Raw genomic sequence first — 19,868 nt, 5'->3', positions numbered from 1 at the left:
GTAGGTTAGCTTTAAGAAGATAGATCAAATATTTTGTATCGTATCAATCCTGAAAACATGGCCTTGACTAAACGAACTACAACGATTTTTAGACTTATTTCTCAACTCTTTACAAACAGAAGAACTTTTAATCCTTGTACCACAGAAAGAAAAGAAAAGAAAAGAAAATCTCATCAGCCTTCAAGTGTAAATTCTATCATTAATTAGTTTTATGCCATATCAAGACTCGAGATACAACAATAATCCCATGTAATCACTATGTAACGATATGTCTATATACGTACCCTTCGAAGACTTTTAGTAAAGTATCCGGTCTTATAAGAATTGGCATAGCAGTGATAATTTTATACGAGTTCTTGATCTCATCTTCTGAATTGAAACTATGTTCTCAGAGGCTTATTAGGGTCATTATCCTCTTCGGGCAGTTTCACTGCTGTGTAAACTCCTGCACCGGCTAATGCACCAAGTATGGGAGCTGTAAGGTAGATCCAGAGGCCTTTGAAGTTGTTTGCAGCTATTGCCGGTCCTAATGTTCTTACTGGATTCATTGATCCTCCTGTGATTGGCCTATACCAAGATTGATGTGTCTTTCATCAATAACAACGTACATAAGAGAAAATTTTCAAATATTTGCAAGAAAAGGAGCCATTTTGGGTTATAGTTAGTCTACTGCTTAATTTTGACCTACAATACTATAGATTAGCGGTTAAATCTTTGGTTTATCAAAGAAAGAAAGGTCTAGTGTTGGATTTGATATATACTTATATAGTGTTAGATATTTATCCTGCGAATCCAAGTTCTACTGATATTTTGTACCTAAGTTAGAGTCTGAAAACGAAACGAGTGGTTCTGGGAAAAGAGTTAGTTTTGTACCCAGCAATGAGAATATTTAGCATGACAGTTGCTCCCACTGCGATTCCTGCTAGCTCGCCAACCTGACGTAAAATAAGAATCGGGTTAGCTTTTCCTAATTCTGATAGGAACAGTCACTGGTCCATGTATCTAAATGAGAATATGCTAAACCATCACTTTAAAATATGCACTATAATGAACCAAATCATCTTTTTTACCATACAAAAAACTAACAATGTTATGATCGATTTGAGCCCAAATTGTACAAAGCCCCACTTATAACCCCAATGTAGTTGCATTCAAAACTCACCCCATAACAAGAAAGTAACCTACAAATTTTATATACATGTGTAAAGTTTTTAAATTATTGTGATTAAATAATTGAAAAATAAAAAAGTGAACTAAAGAGGTATCATTAATTGACATGGTTTAAAATCAGTGACATAACACTAATATGATAAAACTGGTACATAATTAAAAGAGTGAAAAAGGTTTTCTTGAGATTGTTCTACGACCCATGATAACAAATCTACAAGATCAGAGACAGTCCAAAATCATCACACCCAATACCAATATAAAAATAAATATTTGGCTAATCATATGTCAAGTATCATATATAATTGAAGTTCACTGGAACACCTACTCAAAGTTTTTTTCAAACTTCAACCATTGACTTATGAGCCACGCCCCCCATCTCTTGGATCCAGCATTAATTAAACAAATGAATACTATACTACATGTGGACATAAATGAATGCATCCAGTTACTATTGGTGGCATAAATAACGTTACCCAATATATTGTTATCAATTGGGTATTAAAGATATCATAAGGACATTTGTACGTGCTGGTTTTCTTGTGTTAGAAAGATTGAGGTAAAAAAGTAGAACTCGAAATTTTGATTCTATATTCGCATGCATTGGATAGAAAAGGTCTTATTAATTATAACATATTCCCATTGCCTGTAATGATGATTGATGAACATAGCAATGACATGAAAGCAGACATGGCAAGCGCGATGTGGGCATGTGCGCAACCACCATGTGATCGTTAGAAAACACAGGGACTTAGCGAATAGATCATTAGGCACTCACGATAGCGAGTTTTGGAAGTTTACTATGTAGTATTTGCCAAAGGAATATTTAAATATGAACGAAATGTAAAGTTATTCCAAGAAAATGTTCTTTAGTTAAATAGTTGGATTTAGGAATTGAAGTTCATTATATGTAACGAGCCTAACTGTTCCAAATTTGTCCATTCATATAATAATAATTCTAAAAAAGATACATGAGGCACTCAATTTTATACAAATTATACCTTCCTTCATTCAATTAGAAGTGTCAGTGTTGTGAATTTTCAAAGTCTAATTTTTACAACTTTGACTTTAGATAAATTTTTGTGTGTTAGATAATAGTTGATGAAAGTTATATGAATTGATTGTGTTTTAGAAATGTTTTTAATGATATAACTTTCATCAAGTTTTATATAACACAAAAATATATATTTAAAGTCAAAGTTCAAAAATTACGACTCACAATATTCAAAGTAAGACATTTCTTGAGGTCAACCTCGTGTCAAAAAAGAATAAAACAATTTGACCCTTTGTTGTTTTAACTTCTCACTCAACTCAATGAACATGACCATTTTGCCTACTGCAACCACACATCCAGCATGAACATTTTACCAAAACAGCACTAAAAAGTAAATTGAGAAAGTAAAAGAAGAAAGAAAATATGGTCTTACAGCTCTAGTGTCGGTGGCAACAGCAGTGACCACAAACATAAGATTGAAGCTAATGATGAACTCCAAAGCATAAGCTTGTGCATAGTTCACAGAAGGAACAGTCACTCCCCCTCCCATCATTGGGTCAAACACAACTTTCAATGTAAATGCTGCACAAATTGATGCCAATATTTGTGCCCCTATGTACAATGGTACCTATATATATAACCCAAATATATCATCAATATTATACTGTACTAGTTAGTTTCTAAGCATTAATACGAAGTGATATGTACACAACAATATTTAATTAGTCATACACAGTAAGTTAATCAGAGTATAGTACTGTACAGTGTACAAATGCGTAAAATGCTTACATGTTTCCATGGAAAATGTTTGAGGGCAGCAAAAGCTATAGTGATTGATGGGTTCAAATGGGCTCCTGAGATGTGACCTGTAGATAGTATAACGATCATAACAGCAAGCCCGGACGAGCCAGCTAGCCCGATTAGGCTCTCGGACCCTGGTGTCTTTTGGTTCACTATGGCTGTAGCAGTTCCTGCAAATATAAGTATCATAGTGCCTATGAACTCAGCTCCAACCTGTTAACAACAACTAGCACAAATCAAATTCCACATTTCAATAAATATTTTTTTCTTGAAATTGGCCCATGAAGAAAGACAAACCTTTCTAGCTAGTGAGATAGGGGGAGGTGGTAAGAAACAAGCAACAGTAGGCAAAGTGCCTTCTTCCTTAACCAAAGTTTCAACACTAAAACATTTGAAGCTACTTAGAAGTGATTTCCTGAAGGCATTGGGACCATGATGGTTCCTATCTGGTCTGAACCCACCAAAGAGTGGTGCACCTGGTGTCCCTGGTGTGACTGGTGTTGATGGGGCTGATCCTGCATCTTCACTATCCATTTCTCACTATTCAAAACTGTTATCTTTTTTTTTTTGTTACATGAATGCTAATAATAATGATTTGATGATTGAAGCTAGTGATATATGGACTTTTATAGTATACAAATCAAGCATCTTTTTAAAGATAGTTGACTTGGGGAATCCCAATGAATATTAATATAAGAATTTTTTAATAAGTACTGTATTACACAAAATATGTGTATGTATGAAGGAAAAAAGGGGAATGGCTTTGAATTCCTCCCCACAATGTGGGCGGTGAATATCAAAATGTATATACTTTCTTTCTTCCATTTGTGCAATTCTTTCAATGACATGGTTCTTGGTTTTTTTGTCCCCTAACCCCCCCTCTTCCAGTTACTCTCATTTGGCAATGTGTCATGTTAACTCAATCATACAAGAAGCCATTATCCACTTTTTTTAGGGTGTCAAAACATGTGGTTGGTTGGTTTCATGGTAATCTCAATAATTCAATAGTAAAGTTTAGAAGAAAGTAACCACATTGTGTTGGCTTGTGGTTATTGGAATTAGACCCCATCAAAAAGTAAGTCAAAGTGGCTAGTGGTGGCACAAGAAGTTTTCCAACCGCAGATCTTGTAAATCTTTTGAACTTTTTATTTGATTCATTTCATTGTTTGTGACCATTTTGCCTCCACTATTTGTTTATTCCATCTTTGTGTGAAATTCTTTAGAAAACGTATTTTGTTTCGAGTTTAGCTAGATGGATTCGTGCTAAACAATGGGTCAAACATCAGACACCTTAGGCCTCGCAGAGATGGCTTGGGACAATTGCCCCCACAAAGTTTTACACGTCCCTTGTTTAGGCCCGTCTAGTATATTGGCATGTCCCTGGTGCATTATAGCTTATACACAACTACTTAAAGCATTACATTTTGTTGATAGTTATTAGTCACTATATCGACAAAACAAAAAAAAAAAAAAAAAAAAAAGAAAAAGAAAAAAAAGGAGAAAAAATGTTTGTCAGAACTAAGAAGCATACATAAGATGTGTTTGTTTAAGACTTAAGGAACTTAATCAGACAAAATTTTAATTGAGTCCGTCATCTAGGTTCTATTTGTCTGTGACTTAATTGAAAGAGATCGACTCAAATGAAAAAGTCATGCTGTGAAGTCACTTAATACAAAAATGACTTAATTAAATAGGAAAAGTAAAATCAAACCGGGCCTATGGTCTGGTAAGATTCACATTGTGCATGTGCCATTATACTTAAACAAAACAGCCTAAATTACTTGATGTATAATATACCAAGGTGTACCTTTTTTCCAGCCTCTTTAATGACGTGTACTTGATGCATTAAAATTTACATAGTTATATTTAGTTTGAGTTTACTTGTACTTATTCTTAACTTGGCTACAAATTGTTTAGCTAGAGTACAATGTATGAGCATAATTGTTGTTTTTATAAGAGTTTCTTGTTGTCAGGGAATCTTTGTTACACATTGCAGTTGGATGATCACTTTTTTTCTTGTCTTTCAACAAGTAAAATATGTTGGAAATGGAAGTTGTGCCAACTATATATGCATTAATCTAATAAGAAGATTTAGCATGTTTGTGTTTAGAACAATAACAGAGGCCTAATAACAGGGCAGAGGCATGTGAATTCGTTTTTTTTTTGAAATACATGACCCAACCCGGTCGGATTGACACTACAGCACATGGAAGGTTTGGCCTCTAATTCTATCCGATGAGACAGCAGCGCGAAAAATCAGAGCATTGCATTGTTTGAACAATGTTTGCATAGCCGTTGGCTATCCTCCGTCGTCTCATATTGTTGTTTTTGATTGTATTTGATCAAACAACCAAATGGTATGCTTAAATATATTTTTAGGACCTAAAAACTTTGTTATTGACTTTTCTCATGGAGCAGTCTTTCAAAGTATAATACTTTTCAGATTGAAGAAGACAAGTAATTGCATGATACAGAATTATGTAACTATACATTTGCCAATTGGGAAAAACTAGCACGTCTGAATTCAAATGAACCTAATTATAAAGGGAACATATACATGTGAATTCTTGTTTTACCAAATACAAAGGCCTACCCATAACGGATCGCATTGAAGTTGCAATGACAGACGCAAAGTTAGGCATTCGGTTATATTCCTTTTGATGAGACAACATGATAAATCTCTAGCTAGTTCTCATTAGTGCCCAAACGAGGTTCAAGTTATCATTTTTTATGTTGTTGTTAATAGATAACAAGATGAAGATGGCCGCTCTTTCGTGTATTGCATCATAAGAGATTACTAATCTTTTAACACTATGGTTAGAAAGTTACATGTAAAGATATACAGTAACAATATGTAATTAAAACTTGAAATATTGTTGAAGTACAAAGAATTCTTATTACACATGTATGGATTCCTCATTAGAATGGATGGATGGATGGCAAGGACATGAGATACTTCGAGTGGTCATTTCAATATATACTTTAGAGGGTAATAAAACTAGTAGTAATAATAGGGTTGGAATGTGTAGGCCTAATTTATGTCACATGCAAACCTAAACATCTAATGGTTCCAAACCATTTAGTCTTTGATGGAGAGTTTGTTTTGTTTTCTCATGCACCAAATCACATCACATTCCTATCATTTAAATAACTTTGATGCAGATTCGTAAATCAGGCTGATTCATCAGGTTAGATTACCTATCAAAATGAGTTTATAAATACTTTTTTGATCGATGGTAAATATGTCTAAAGTGATATGACTAAAAACAAGCTTAAATATATGATGTTTATACCTGTCATAATTAATTGTGAAAATTAGAGGGGAAATAAAATTGCATAATAGCACTTGTCATAGTTTACACAAGCACACCAAAAATTGTAAGATCAACGTCGGACAACGTTTGGGCCAGTCGCCTCAGTCAGCGTTGGAAAATCCAACGCCGTTGCCCTACTATGCTAAGTTTATGATTTTTCCTCTCAGATTGTTCGTCATCGATTCTGTTATTGTGTGGCACCAAATTTTTAGGTTAACTTACCACTAGGCCAATTTCTTTCAATTTTCCGACTTTTTTTATGTCAATTTTGTTTAAAGGGTTAATATTAAGCTAGCAATACATTTTAGGCGTCCTTTGACAGTTTGGCCCGTATCTTTGTAACTATCTTTCACATTTACTTAGTTAACACCTTTGTTGTCTAGAAATCGAACCTTTTCATTAAACTTTACTGGAATTGTCACGGCTAATTTCATGTGATTTGCACAATTATGCATCATAATTATGTACGTTTTATGTACTTGCAACAACAAAAATGGGGTTGTGGATGAAATGCACGATATGATCATGAGAAATTCGCAGGCTTCAATTCAAAATTCTAGTTTGTGTAGGTAGGTTGGTACAACATGGACCACGTAGATGATAATAACAAATACCCGAATAGTGTGTCATGCACCTTGGGTGGTTCATGTCCAAAATTCCTAATGGAACGATTCTCTACACTTTAACATTATTATGTGTGGACTACTATACGCCAATAGGTCATCTCCGGTAGCTTTTCTCAACACTACTTGCTAAACAAAATACAAACGTTCATATATAAATACTATAAAAATGTCCACGTGATACGGTGGTGTGGCGATGGCAACAATTAACCGGCGAACGGGTGGTGGTGGTGGTAGTGGGTATTAGTGTAAAAGTGTTTGATGTAGAAGAGAGTGACATTATTAATTTAAAGGTTGAAAAATGTATGTTGTAAATAATTTCATTAAAAGTATTATAGGTATCTTAGATAAAAATGTTAAATTAGTAAACAAAAGAAATTGGTATTTTGAAGTTATCAACGACTTAGTTGAAAAAATTGAAGAGAACAAATATTTTAGAATGTAGTAAAGGTAAAAAGTTGTCCTTTTATAATAAGCAGACCAAGGTAATGTTTTCGATCTCTTTATATTAATTTCAAGTCTTCATTCATTTTGTTTATTATCCATTGTTAGAATAAATTAACTAATGGTTTAACAAATAAAGCTAGCTCAACTGGCAGATATATCCCTAGTTTTTCCTACAGGTCTTGGGGTCGACTCTTAAGAGTGACAAGTCTGTGGGTTTTTTCCCTGAATCACCTGTAACGGCTTATGGTCTACATTTTGTAGTCTAGAGTACGTGTAGGGTTTCACCATTATACGGTGAGGTGTTCCCTGATGTCGAATACCGACTAACTGTTAAAAAAATTAACTAATGGTTCCTCAAGTTACAAGTTCAAATCTTTCTAAGATTTTTCTTTTTTTTTGAAAACAATCGCAAAAAATTCTGATTAGGTCGCATACATCAAAATAAAATTTAGACCCCACTTTTCCCAACGTCGAAACCCCCCCCCCCCCCCCCCCCCCCCTCTTCTTCAATTAATCACTAATAATATTGCTAACAACTTATTTGTTCTACATGTTCTCTCTTTTATAAAAAAATTAATCAGTATTTTTATTTAAATGGATTGTGTAATAGATCAAAAAAGTATAATTAAAGATAGCTTTAAGGCTGTTGTTATTTGCTTCCTTTTGTTCCCATATTCTGTTGATAAATTATGTGTCTCTTTTGTAAGGTATGGCATGTATGCATTATCTTCACCATAGTGCGAATATATTACAACAAATCACAATTTGGAATATGTCTTTGTGAACGTACAATATTTTTAAGGTAAGAATGTTTCATTCATTCTCATCGTCAATTTAAAAATATGGAAGTTGTGATGATTATAATAATTAGAATATTTTCTTAAAAGAAAAGGTAGCTAGCTGCGAAAGTTACTATACATCAAGAAATTAAATATTGTTGGGAAGTTCATACATATTTTTTTTAAGAAAGACAACCACATAAAAAGATTCTAGCAGATAGTGCTACCTGCAAGTGAATGAGTCACCCACTCACCCGACTCGTTATATGTATGTGTATTATAAAGAAAGTTGTGTAATGAAAGTCTTAACTTTATGGAATATTATTAAGTTACTTGATTACTAGGAAGCTAGGTACATAAGTTAGATGGATTCATTAGTATATATAAAAAAGTCGTTATAGAAATAAAATGTAGAAATAGAGTTATAGAAAAACTAATCGACATTTTTGGTGTCAAACACCTACTGCGATGAGCCGATGAGGAAACCAAGTTCTAATTCAAGATAGAGAGAGCAAGTGGAAATTGAAGAACAAGATAGTGTATGACCATATATACATGCCCACCTCTAGCAAGATCTATCGAGTGGAGATTTAATTAGCATGTTTGTTTGAAAAAGTGACAACTCTATAATATATGTGGATTGATGACTACATATGTTTCCTATACAATGCTACCAAAAGATCCAGAAACAAAATCTTATTCAAGTGTTATTGATCTTAATCGCGAATTATAGCATACATTTGAGCCTTGTAATGGTTATGCACTTGATTCATGTCATGTTACGCCGAGAAATACATACATTTGTGATACTTTATGAATGGCTTAAGCGGCTAAGCGTATAACAAGAGTGTTGATACATCCTCGTAAAACAAGATGATGGTTGTCTTAAAATCAAAATATGAAAGGAACATAGAGAATGAATTAGTGATTTAAGCTTATTTTGAGTACATTATAAGTATGATCGGATAATAGTTCAACAAGAAATATCAATGTCCCGATAGAAAGAAAACTTGCCGCCTTCTTGATGTAAATATATGAATTAAACTCCTTTGTGTCATAATAATGATCTGTATCTTCTTTTTAAGACAAGTGAGTTAAGTTACTCTTTTTGTAACTGGGTTAGTTTATACATTATATACTCCTATATAATTCCTTGAGGTTTAGCTCAATGGTTGAAAGACCATTCCCTTTTGCATAGGGTCTTGATTTCAAACCTTGGGGAGGACATAGGAATTAAGTCCATTTATGAGGACTTGACTTGAGTATACCCAGACTCAAGTCTGGGAGGGCAGGGTTTATCCATATTAATCGTCGTGCCTTCGAGCGGATTAGTAGGGGTTTTTCCCCCCATCGGGTATTTAAAGTAGACATTTCTACTTCGAGGGAGCACTTTAGCGGACCCGGTTAAGACAACGTATGCTAGACATTTCGCTGTCGAATCGCGACACGAAGTTTCCAATGAAATTCACCTTTCAAAAAAATATACCCCCTTATAAAAATTATTGGGTGACGTTGAAAGTTTAGAATTTTTTAGACATGCGAATTTACTTATTTGCCCCTACACACCCATTATTTTCTACCCCTACTCTTCCATATTCTATATCTCTCTTTCTTTGGCAAACACTTTCTTCTTTAATTTTTGGCAAACAATTAAGAAAGTAATACACAAACTGACAAAAAATCAAAAGTCAAAAACAAGATAATCCTAACATGAGAAACCATGTCCATGGTATCCGTCGCAACGCGTAAATATCATGCTCGTTGTAAAGTTATATATAGTGAATCTCATCAAAGAAGATGATGTAATACAGAGTGTCCAAACCACTATATAGCACAATCGTTTATCTTATCTTTGCTTTTTAACTTTTTTTCATTTTATGGACAATTCGATTGAGCTCTATTTTCACATTTAATGAATCTGCCTTGAAAAATATTATTATGTGTCGACCAATTTATTCAACACTATTGTAGAATGGGTTCAAAGCAATATGGCTAAAAAATTGAAAATGTGAACCGACATGTCCTTGCTGTTCAAAAACTGAAAAGCAGAAAGAGTAGTTATTTTCTAACTGAAACAAATACTCGTAAGAATTATGAATTGATTGTAACAAAGATGATATTATCTAGTATATTACATTTAACATCAACAGAATTATAAACAAATGTACTACTGAAACTAACTCAACTGACAGATGCATCCTTGTTTTTTCTCATAGGTCTTGAGTTATTAAGTTAATCTCGTAGTCTAGAGTACGTGCATGGCTTCATCATTATACACTGAGGTGTTCCCTGATGTCGAATACTGATTAACTGTTAAAAAATTTTTTATTATGCAGAAAACAAAACACAATTTTTTTTTTTAACTTTTCAAGCAAAGTAATGATAGATCTTCCTAATTTATCAACCTTATTATCTTCCTAATCATAAGATGAAACAAAATGGGTGATAAAGAAAGATAACGAGTTGATTATACATGTCAAAATTTTGTGGTATTGAGAAGATTATTAAGTTAAGATAAACTCGATAATGGCAACTAGATATGAGGGTTACGTTCGTTGCTGGTTGTTTATGCTCTAGCTCTTCGCAAATTCATTATCTTAAGCTGTTTACACTTTACATAGGAAAGTATGAACCTCTTTGCAGATCTTATTTTCGAAAATGTCGGCCCATTTAGTGAACTAGTGGTAGTGGGGGTGATTGTTGATGGACTAACATCCTCTAGATTGGGCTTTTAGCAATGCATTACCAGTACATTTGGTATTATAAAAAGGTCAGTTGATGAAAAAAATTGAATGCTTTCATTGAGAGTCGAACTCAAGACCTCCCGCTTACTAAACGGGTGCTCTAACCAACTGAGCTATGAAAGCCGTTTTGATGTATGATTTCGTTTTGATCTTAAGTATTAGCACAGTTCCTTGAGTTATATGGATTTAACATTTTTGAATCTTTTGAATTGTCCTTGTTATTATTTTTGAATTAATAGAATAACTTCGCAAGGTGTTAACCGTTAGTTTTTGGTCATTAGACATTTTGAAGTTATAAAACGTTGTTGATTTGTCGACCTAACAATACTTACTTGATGGTAATTCATCTAGTTAATTGAAGAAAATCAATTGACTATCTAAAGAATTACTTAAAATTTTTGATAGAACTATATGGTTTCGAATCTTAAATTCATATGTTGAAACCTAAAAGACTTAGGAATCGGACCAAGTGATTCACATAACAACTTTTTTAATGGAACAATTTTATCTTTATGTCCAACTTTATTTAGTTTTAACTCTCATTATCGATTTCTCTCCCATGTTAAAAAATGAGGAGATGATATCATTTTAAAAAAAGCGTCGAAATAATTTTTCCAACTATATAATCACGACATTTGTTTTTATCAAATAGTGAGATTAAAAAAGAAAATTAATGGATTATACTTGTCAACTACGAGTAGATTTTAAGCCCATGTCCGATACACGGAGCATACAACATTATCAATATTAAATATACAGCTATTAGGGTTTAAAATTTAGTTTACTATTTTTAGTAACAAAGAAATGATCTATATATTAAAACTAAGTTTTATATAAAAGGTTTTTAAATAATATGTCTATCAGAATTGTTTATATTAAATTTTATTTATTTTTATATAATTTGATATAACGTTTTATAAAGATATATATTAGCTATTAATATATTGATTATATCAAAATTATTGGTTAAAAAGTGTAAATTTGTAATGAAAAATAAAAAAATGTAAATTAAAGTCAAAAAATGAAAGTAAAAGTCAACTTTGAAAATTGAAAGTTGTGATTAGTTAATAAGCTATTAGAGCAACGGTATTTCAGTATAATAAGATATTGTCATGTATTAATGACATTAGGTAGATTATTTGTAGAGTTTGCATTACATGATAAGACACGAACTCGATAAGGTCAAACACGAACACGACCTATAACTAGTTGTGTCATTTTTTTTCCAAACATGAACATCATACAAAAATTAACAGGTGTAACTGTTAAGTAATATGTTAACATGCATAGTATATAAGTCTTAATGAATATTTAAAAAAATCTTTAACGATACAAAAGTTTTTACAAATCTTAACCAATACAAAATGTTATAAGTCATTAGTATTACAAAAGTTCATAGACATTTTAACTAAGAGGTTGAGTATTGTAAAACAGGTATTAAAGTAAAACGAATAAGACAAGATGTTGACTCTTAAACCATGGTTAAATTTGATGCACGAAGATTCACGAAGCAATTGATGCACGATGATTTTCATGATACACGGTGATCTTTAATATTTATTTTATTTTACATAAAACCTCTCAACTAATATTAAATCATATATCAAATTATAATATTCATTCTTACTATTGCATATATATTTATAATCTTAACATGTTTTAACAGATTTTAAACCTATTAAGTCAGAAAACCTATTAAGGTTAAACACAAAATATGTTAAAAACAAGTGGTGTCATGTCATTTTAACATGTGTTCGTGTCAAAATCGACAGTTTTAATTATCAAGAGGATTTTTTAGAGGATATACCAATTATAAATAAAGCAAAGAAAACTAGAAAAAGGAGTAAATACAAAAATATGAAAACATAAGGGACTAAAACGATAAATTAATAAGCCTTTATAAAGAACTAGGGTTTGGTAAACAGACGCCATACTTGCAACTTTTTGTGTGTTTTTTCTTTAACAGCCGCAGCTTCATCAGGTATTCTTCATTTACATTTAATCTTGCTGGTTTTACTTGATGTATGTATATGTGTATCCTGTATAATTTTTTCTGTGTGACATGAACATCTGTAGATATAATATTAATTTGTAACATACTAATATTTGTATCCATTACACATGTTAGATAGATTGTAACTTTTAGTCTTTATACGAAAACATTTATGTGAATGTGTTTTTTTTTATTATATATACATGTTTTGTTTAGTTAGACCTTATCAAAATTTGGAATTATTAACATTTATCTATGAAAGTTAATATATTGTTTTAGATTAATCATAGTGCTGTACATTGGAAAGTGTTGTTGGCTAGTGGCTACATTTTTTTTTTTAAATTTGTGGTTATTGTAAATCACACTTCACACACACACACCGACACATAGTAATGAGCAACAATGTTTGTGGTGTTGGTCTTATTCGTGTTACGAATCTTTATAAGACGAATGAATAATTACAATGTGGTATTGGATTGTAGCTAAAGAGAATAATTAAGTAGAAAGTGTGATAATGCATATATAGATAATCGATAAAGCGGTAGACTAATTTGGTTTGTGTATTTTGGTTTGAGGTCGATTCGTATTTTTTGTTTAGCATTTCGTGTAAATGATGTAAATTTGTATACTCCCGGTAATGTAGTATTTGAATTTCTGACTCTTGTTTCTTGTATTGGCAGTTTGAGAGAAGATTATACCAACTATAAACATGGCAGGGTATGTTAGTAACTTCTCTTATATGTATATATCACTTTACATTGATTTCTGATTAATAAAACGTCTAATGTTGTCGGTTTGGATATGGTTTATGTTCAATTAAGCTTGATGGTTTTCGGTTTCCACTTATGGACTAAAAACTCATTTGTAATAAAACAGTTTTATACTGGTCTTTCTGTTCCTTTTTTTTTGGTTGAAACACCTGGTTTTGATTTCAGTTTTATCATTCTTATTTGCTCCATATATCTCTTTTTGCAGAGAAGAAGCTGTTATTCCAGTCGAGGCACCAGCAGCCACCCCTGCTCTTGGGGAGCCAATGGACATCATGACTGCTTTGCAACTTGTGCTAAGAAAGTCACTTGCTCATGGAGGTCTTGTGAGAGGACTTCACGAGGCTGCAAAGGTTATTGAGAAACATGCTGCTCTACTCTGTGTTTTGGCAGAGGATTGCAATCAGCCTGACTACCTTAAGTTGGTCAAGGCTCTTTGTGCTGACCACAACGTGAGCCTGGTTACAGTTCCTGCTGCAAAGACCCTTGGCGAGTGGGCTGGTGTAAGTTTTTTTTAATCATGTATTTGTTTTTAAAAAACTTCGTGTGTCTTTGTTTTCCTTTGTTGGACTTCAATCGCTTGGGTTAACGAGTGTTTTTGCAATGTCCGATAAAACTAATCAGATTGGGGATGTTTGTCCTTGTTTACTCTATTTATAGTTAGCATTGAACATGTTATGTTATAAAGACAATGGTCAATTTGCTATAATAAAGCTGTTAAAAATGTTGTATACATTCTAATATACTTTGGTGGCTTTCTACTCGTTTAACCCATTTTACTTGTTTACTGTTTTGCTGAAGTTTTCTCACTTGACTCATTAGAGCTCCATATTGATTTGAAATTAGTTTTGACATAAGCTGAGGCATGGTTTTATACATGATAGTCATATATATATATGTGTGTGTGTGTGTGTGCTGTTAATGGTTTTGAGTATTTTGTTAATTTGCAGCTATGTAAGATTGATTCCGAAGGGAAGGCAAGAAAGGTTGTGGGATGCTCATGCCTTGTTGTTAGGGTAAGTTACGAAGCTTTAACTGCAAAAATGTGCTATATGAATCTAAAATACTAGTGTCTAATGAATAATGTTTCTTAAATATCTTAACCAGGATTACGGTGAGGAAACTGAAGGTCTTCACATTGTTCAGGAGTATGTGAAATCTCACTAAATACTTTGTGGCATGAATCAAAATCAGTCAGTGATGGGAATTCAAACTTTTTTTAATTTACCTTTTCATCTGTTTTGGAACTTTGTTTTAGAAAATTTTGAATGGTGTTATCAAATGCTTGCTTGAAAGATAATGAGATCTTGATTATGGAGTTTAAGTGTTCGGTTTCAGCTTATGTGATTGTGCTTTTTGAATCATCAACCAACGCCTGTTCTTTTCTACTAAATGCTTGGCATTTTTTTGGTTTATTATATTGTTATGTGGTGTCTGATTATAACATAGCATGTGAAAACATATCTCAGAAATTGATACGAGATAGAAATATAAATGGTTTTAATGTGTGCACATTTTGAGCCTGAATCTGTACAGACCTAGTTATTGGTTTCATATGGTTTGTCTAGTACTATGCGTTTGGTAACTTGTTATGATATATCACTGGGTTGTCAGTTGATATCGAAGGATTTTTGTGATAAGAAATGCTATGTTTACAAACTAAATACAAACAATTTTTTACAACATGATTCGGCAAGTTAAGTGGAACAATAATGTTACAACTTCTGGGAATATGCGACTATTATGTTTAGCATGATTAAGTGTGCCATTGTGGCTTGCGTAATGTTATGAAGCTGTTGCTTGCACATCGTGTTATGGTTAAAGACAAATCGTTTTCAGTGTATGTTTTGACCATAAATTAAAAATGTGTAAATAATATTGTATTATGTCAAGTTTTTGTTTTTTTAAATTTTTATTTCTATGTTAATGATTTATGCTCTTAAATTTGTATTGACCTTGTTGGTTTAAGTGTTTAACCAGGTAAACATTTTTAAGTAACTAGATAAAAAGGCATTTTAGAAAAGATAATGTTTTGGAATTAAAATAACTTTTTTAAGCATAGAAGATCGGATATTCTTTCAGGGTTAACACTGATTCTTTGAAACATCAAAGGTTAAATCCTGGAAAGACAAAACTTCAGAGTTCAACCGTCACGAAGTTGAACTTAAATGATTAACAACTGGTTGCAAACAGTGAATTGGTAGATGTCACAGATGATGAATCAATCGAGCACAACATTTGAATTGTTTAGCTTTTAAGCATTTAACCTCTTTATCAATAGTAAGATCTTATTTAAAGTTTCTGAATTCTGATCTTAAAAAAGATACCTTTTAATAGTACTATTTTTTCTCACAAGAAAACACAAATGTTAAATTACTACCTAGTTTAATTTCAACTTTTTTTTTTCTTTTTGAATAAGTTTAATTTCAAATGTTTAGGAATAACGGGCAAGAGTTTAAGAAAAAAAAAAAAGTTTGAGAGAGATGGCAGAATGGTACACAAAGGCCTTCCCTTTTAAAGGAGTCATCAGGACTTCTTCACTGCCACGTCAGCATTACACCACTCAGGACTCCCCTTGTCTATAAGACAAGCTTCTACCCCACATGCTACCCCACATTAGTCCGCTCCTACCCCACATTCGTGCGTCTTCAATCTTCTCGCGGATGACTAATTGGTGGGACGCAGGCCTTGGGACGCTCCATGCCAGTGGAGTCCGGTGTCCTTGGTGGTGAAGACGCACAACCAGGACCATTATAAGGAAAGGCGTAAGGGATGTAGTAAACCATGTTGACAATTACTCTGTCACTTAATGGTGTCAATCTTGTTGAGACATACAACACTATTGTGTCACATTGTGTTGCTATTATTACGATTTACGAATGAACAGAAAAGCTAAATAAATGGCTCACGATATCATCAAACTGCAGAGACTAATTCTGGACATCCGGTCCATCTACATGCAATATTGATGAAGTCGGAAAATAAGTTGTACATAGTAACTGGTGGACTGTCCACAAAAATTCCAAAAATCTAAATCATAACTTGTGTTCCTGGAATTGATTAGCTAAAACAATACTGTCAATGCAGAAATAAGGTACACTTCGCTGGAAATTATAACCAAAACTGTAAAAACTGGATAACTACATTGATGCTTTGCTCTCAGCTGTTGGAAGGTATATGCCTTCTGCTGCCAGCCAAATATTATCAGCCTTTTTCTCTCTTACACCACAAACCTGAAAAATGAGAGCGCATTAGAACAATTATAAATTCCCACGTCAGATATGATTAGAAAATTTTATTACAGTCATTACGTATTAATATATAGAATGATTGATTACGAGGTGATATCCATTAAAACTACAATTTGGGTGACTATCCGTCTCATTGACCAGTTTCCTTTATAGTGAAGTTTTTGACCAATTAGAGAACATAAACACAGAAAAATTGACTAGTTCATTAATTAATGGATTCAAATTGGCGCCTAATGCCTGTGATAATGCATCACAAAATCTGAAGGAGTGTAGTGACACTCAGTTAACCAACATTTAATTTCCTATGCAATTCTAGGAACAAGCACAGTGGTTTGTTCTCGTTTCACGCTCGCACGGTAGAATCATATCATTATAATTGGTAATATGAACAATGGTACTGACCTCTTGCTGACCACCAGCAATACGACTATACTTCTTATTATGACTGTGTAAATATCCACTTGTATCGACGTGATGAAGCCTAATTCTTTGATCTTGTTTCCATGTTTTCCCGCTTCCTTCGATTTCAACTCTTAACAACATAAAAAAATGTCAGACCCAATGGTAAATAGCAATCAGGTATTCAGGTGTGTTTTCTGTAAAATCTACAACATAGATAGATTTTACATAAAACGGAAATAAAATGAAAAAGGTAGATGAAGGTCTTACCTCCAATAATCACCGGTGTCTGACTTACCATCATCTCCAAAGCAACTCACCTACATAAAACACAATACCAAGTGAGCATGAACAGCCGCAATGTTAGTTGCCATGTTCTTTCACCAAACAGGAGCATTAGGCTTGTTTTCAATTTATGTTATTTTTTTATACACCTGAGTTTGGGGCTTTAATAAATCTATTAAGTTGTCGAATAAAGACATATCAATAGGCCAGTGGCGTGAGTGCGTGACCACCAACGCACCAACCACTAAACCTAAGCCCAAAATTAAAATAAAATTACAATATTTCAAAGGAGATTAGACAAGCAGTCAGTATAATCATGAAAACATAATAACTACAATTATTAATTTAAATTTGTCTGAAAACAATTAGCAAACTGTATAAAGAGGCAATTCTCTCACCTCTAGGTTGCCTGATATTGGTGAGGCGTGCAAGTGGCTATGGAGCCATCTCCTAGTCTTCATATGTTGCAACCGAATGATGGTACCACTTTTTATGGTGTCTCCAGATTTCACAGATGTCTCCGGCTCAGGTCTAACAATCTAGTATTGACACACCAATATGAAGCACAGAATCAGATATAATGCAATGCAATTGAGTAACAGATATACTGAATTAAATAACTTATGATCATCTAAATATTTGAAATAGAGTTGAAAACATCTTACCCAGTAGCTATTGGCATCATCCACATTTGGAAAGCCAGTAACAGATTGCTGCCCACTGCCAGATCCATATGGGACATCGTGTGAGTGTAGTCGGAATTTTGTCTTTTCATGCATTAACTTGATCACTGACCCATAGGTAATCTGTCACAACATATTAAGTTTAATGATGTGAACCCAACTGCAACTTATAAAGTTGCAAAAAGTAGACATGAAAATAAATAAAGATTGTTCAATCCCCAGCTATAGATTATAACTAAACAGCCCAAGAAAGATGCTTTTGCAACATTCTTTATTTTGTTTCAGATTTCAGCCATTGTAATTCTAGGACCATTGTTTGCTGATTGATCATATCTTAAATAGCTATGATATATCCAACTATTCCATCTTACAGAGTATGCCAAGTCACATCAAACACTTCCAAACCTAAAGTATTGATAGCATACCATCCTAAGTACAACCAGTTCAATCACTAAACAAAATAGCATTACTCCCTCACGGTCTCACCTATAATAACACATTTTCCTATCTAACGATAATAAGATGAACAAACACAAACATAGATCTCATTCTCACGGCAGACTGATGTTATATCTGTAAAAAACAATAAAAGTAAATATAAAAAATTTACCTACATACTGTTTACGTTGTTTTTTGGATTTGTCATAGCATTTATTTGTAACATAAGATTTTCCATTAGCAATTATTGACTCTGATTGCAGCTTAATTTTCCATGCAACTCAACTACTTTCAACCAATGCAAAACGATTATATGCATTTACACTATACTAATTGTAGATTGGCAATTAATGGAAGGTAATTAGTATACATATCACCTAAACCTCCTAAATTCAAATTTCATACAAAACATCAATCAATTTATAATATCAACATCCTGATATAATAAATCAATATACATCAACAAAAAAAGAATTGATAAAATAAAATTATAATTAAAAATATAGAGAAATATAAAAATCTACCTCAACGCCTTCAGAATTGGCAGCATAAACTGTAGACGATGATGATGATGATGAAGAGGTGTAAAAATCTGAATCTAAAGTTAGAAACATGAATATAGCGATACCGAAAAACGAAACAGCCATCGCGAGTAATGTTCCGATGAACCACGTCCGTTGCCAAACCGGATCCGGTTCAGATAACGACGTTGTTTCTCTGTATATGATCCGTGTAGTGTTAGTAGGTTCACGCGCCGACGATGTTCTTCGCCGTGAAAGGTTGTTGTTCTGCTGCCCTGACGGTGATGGAGAAGCCACGGCTGAAGATCGGAGTGAGTAATCACTGGCCGGAATATAGAGATAACTTTGTGTGTATGTATATGTGTAATGTGTGTTATTGTGTTAAGAACAAAGAAGTCTTTGAAGTAGGGGAGTATGTTACATGTGTTCAAACCAATAGTATTGTTCCACGTGGTGGATGCCATGGCATCCTTGGAGTGCTGTTTGGGCAATTTTAAGGGTAGTTTCGTCTTTTTCTGAAGGTTTAATTCATTTCTCAACATTAACCCTCTATGGTTTAGTTGTCTCCCCCAAAGTAAATTGTACACAAAGCGAATTTTGTTAATTCAGATGTATAAACTATCTATGACCAAAACCATTATGGTACGATGGCTTGGAGGTCA

General features: G+C 33.2%; 3 protein-coding genes and 1 non-coding gene across 4 annotated transcripts; 1 reads left to right on the top strand and 3 right to left on the bottom strand.

Moving 5' to 3' along the window:
* Nucleotides 1-63: 63 nt before the first annotated feature.
* LOC122578184 (aquaporin NIP6-1) lies at nucleotides 64-3,846 on the bottom strand. Its single transcript, XM_043750090.1, has 5 exons — nucleotides 3,260-3,846; nucleotides 2,951-3,175; nucleotides 2,595-2,789; nucleotides 874-935; nucleotides 64-567 (listed from the first exon to the last, which is right to left on the bottom strand). Exons 1-5 carry the CDS (start codon nucleotides 3,494-3,496, stop codon nucleotides 381-383), a joined length of 906 nt encoding a protein of 301 aa, XP_043606025.1. The 5' UTR covers nucleotides 3,497-3,846; the 3' UTR covers nucleotides 64-380.
* Nucleotides 3,847-10,918: 7,072 nt separating this feature from the next.
* TRNAT-AGU lies at nucleotides 10,919-10,992 on the bottom strand. The gene has a single exon. It is a non-coding gene; the product is annotated as a tRNA-Thr (tRNA).
* Nucleotides 10,993-12,790: 1,798 nt separating this feature from the next.
* LOC122578147 (40S ribosomal protein S12-like) lies at nucleotides 12,791-14,953 on the top strand. Its single transcript, XM_043750042.1, has 5 exons — nucleotides 12,791-12,850; nucleotides 13,543-13,579; nucleotides 13,838-14,132; nucleotides 14,580-14,645; nucleotides 14,737-14,953. The coding sequence occupies exons 2-5, from the start codon at nucleotides 13,572-13,574 to the stop codon at nucleotides 14,794-14,796; spliced, it is 429 nt and encodes a 142-aa protein (XP_043605977.1). The 5' UTR covers nucleotides 12,791-12,850; nucleotides 13,543-13,571; the 3' UTR covers nucleotides 14,797-14,953.
* Nucleotides 14,954-16,660: 1,707 nt separating this feature from the next.
* Nucleotides 16,661-19,594, bottom strand: LOC122578286 (stromal cell-derived factor 2-like protein). The gene is made up of 6 exons (XM_043750211.1): nucleotides 19,210-19,594; nucleotides 18,230-18,370; nucleotides 17,963-18,103; nucleotides 17,550-17,599; nucleotides 17,283-17,412; nucleotides 16,661-16,862 (listed from the first exon to the last, which is right to left on the bottom strand). Exons 1-6 carry the CDS (start codon nucleotides 19,330-19,332, stop codon nucleotides 16,770-16,772), a joined length of 678 nt encoding a protein of 225 aa, XP_043606146.1. The 5' UTR covers nucleotides 19,333-19,594; the 3' UTR covers nucleotides 16,661-16,769.
* Nucleotides 19,595-19,868: the final 274 nt, after the last annotated feature.

Source organism: Erigeron canadensis, chromosome 8 (assembly GCF_010389155.1).
Source record: "Erigeron canadensis isolate Cc75 chromosome 8, C_canadensis_v1, whole genome shotgun sequence".
In the NCBI taxonomy this organism is placed as follows: Eukaryota; Viridiplantae; Streptophyta; class Magnoliopsida; order Asterales; family Asteraceae; genus Erigeron; species Erigeron canadensis.
This window is presented reverse-complemented; position numbering and strand designations above follow the sequence as displayed.

Bases quoted from the DNA above. Each gene is read 5' to 3' on its own strand.
- LOC122578184 (XM_043750090.1), bottom strand. From the start codon at position 3,496: ATGGATAGTGAAGATGCAGGATCAGCCCCATCAACACCAGTCACACCA. The intron at 3,176-3,259 runs GTTTGTCTTTCT...TGTTGTTAACAG, and splicing joins CTATCTCACTAGCTAGAAAG to GTTGGAGCTGAGTTCATAGG. The intron at 936-2,594 runs GTAAGACCATAT...ATTTTACGTCAG, and splicing joins TTGCCACCGACACTAGAGCT to GTTGGCGAGCTAGCAGGAAT.
- LOC122578147 (XM_043750042.1), top strand. The intron at 14,133-14,579 runs GTAAGTTTTTTT...GTTAATTTGCAG, and splicing joins CCCTTGGCGAGTGGGCTGGT to CTATGTAAGATTGATTCCGA. The intron at 14,646-14,736 runs GTAAGTTACGAA...TATCTTAACCAG, and splicing joins GCTCATGCCTTGTTGTTAGG to GATTACGGTGAGGAAACTGA.
- LOC122578286 (XM_043750211.1), bottom strand. From the start codon at position 19,332: ATGGCTGTTTCGTTTTTCGGTATCGCTATATTCATGTTTCTAACTTTA. The intron at 18,104-18,229 runs GTAAGATGTTTT...TGTCAATACTAG, and splicing joins ATGATGCCAATAGCTACTGG to ATTGTTAGACCTGAGCCGGA. The intron at 17,413-17,549 runs GTAAGACCTTCA...TATGTTGTTAAG, and splicing joins GACACCGGTGATTATTGGAG to AGTTGAAATCGAAGGAAGCG.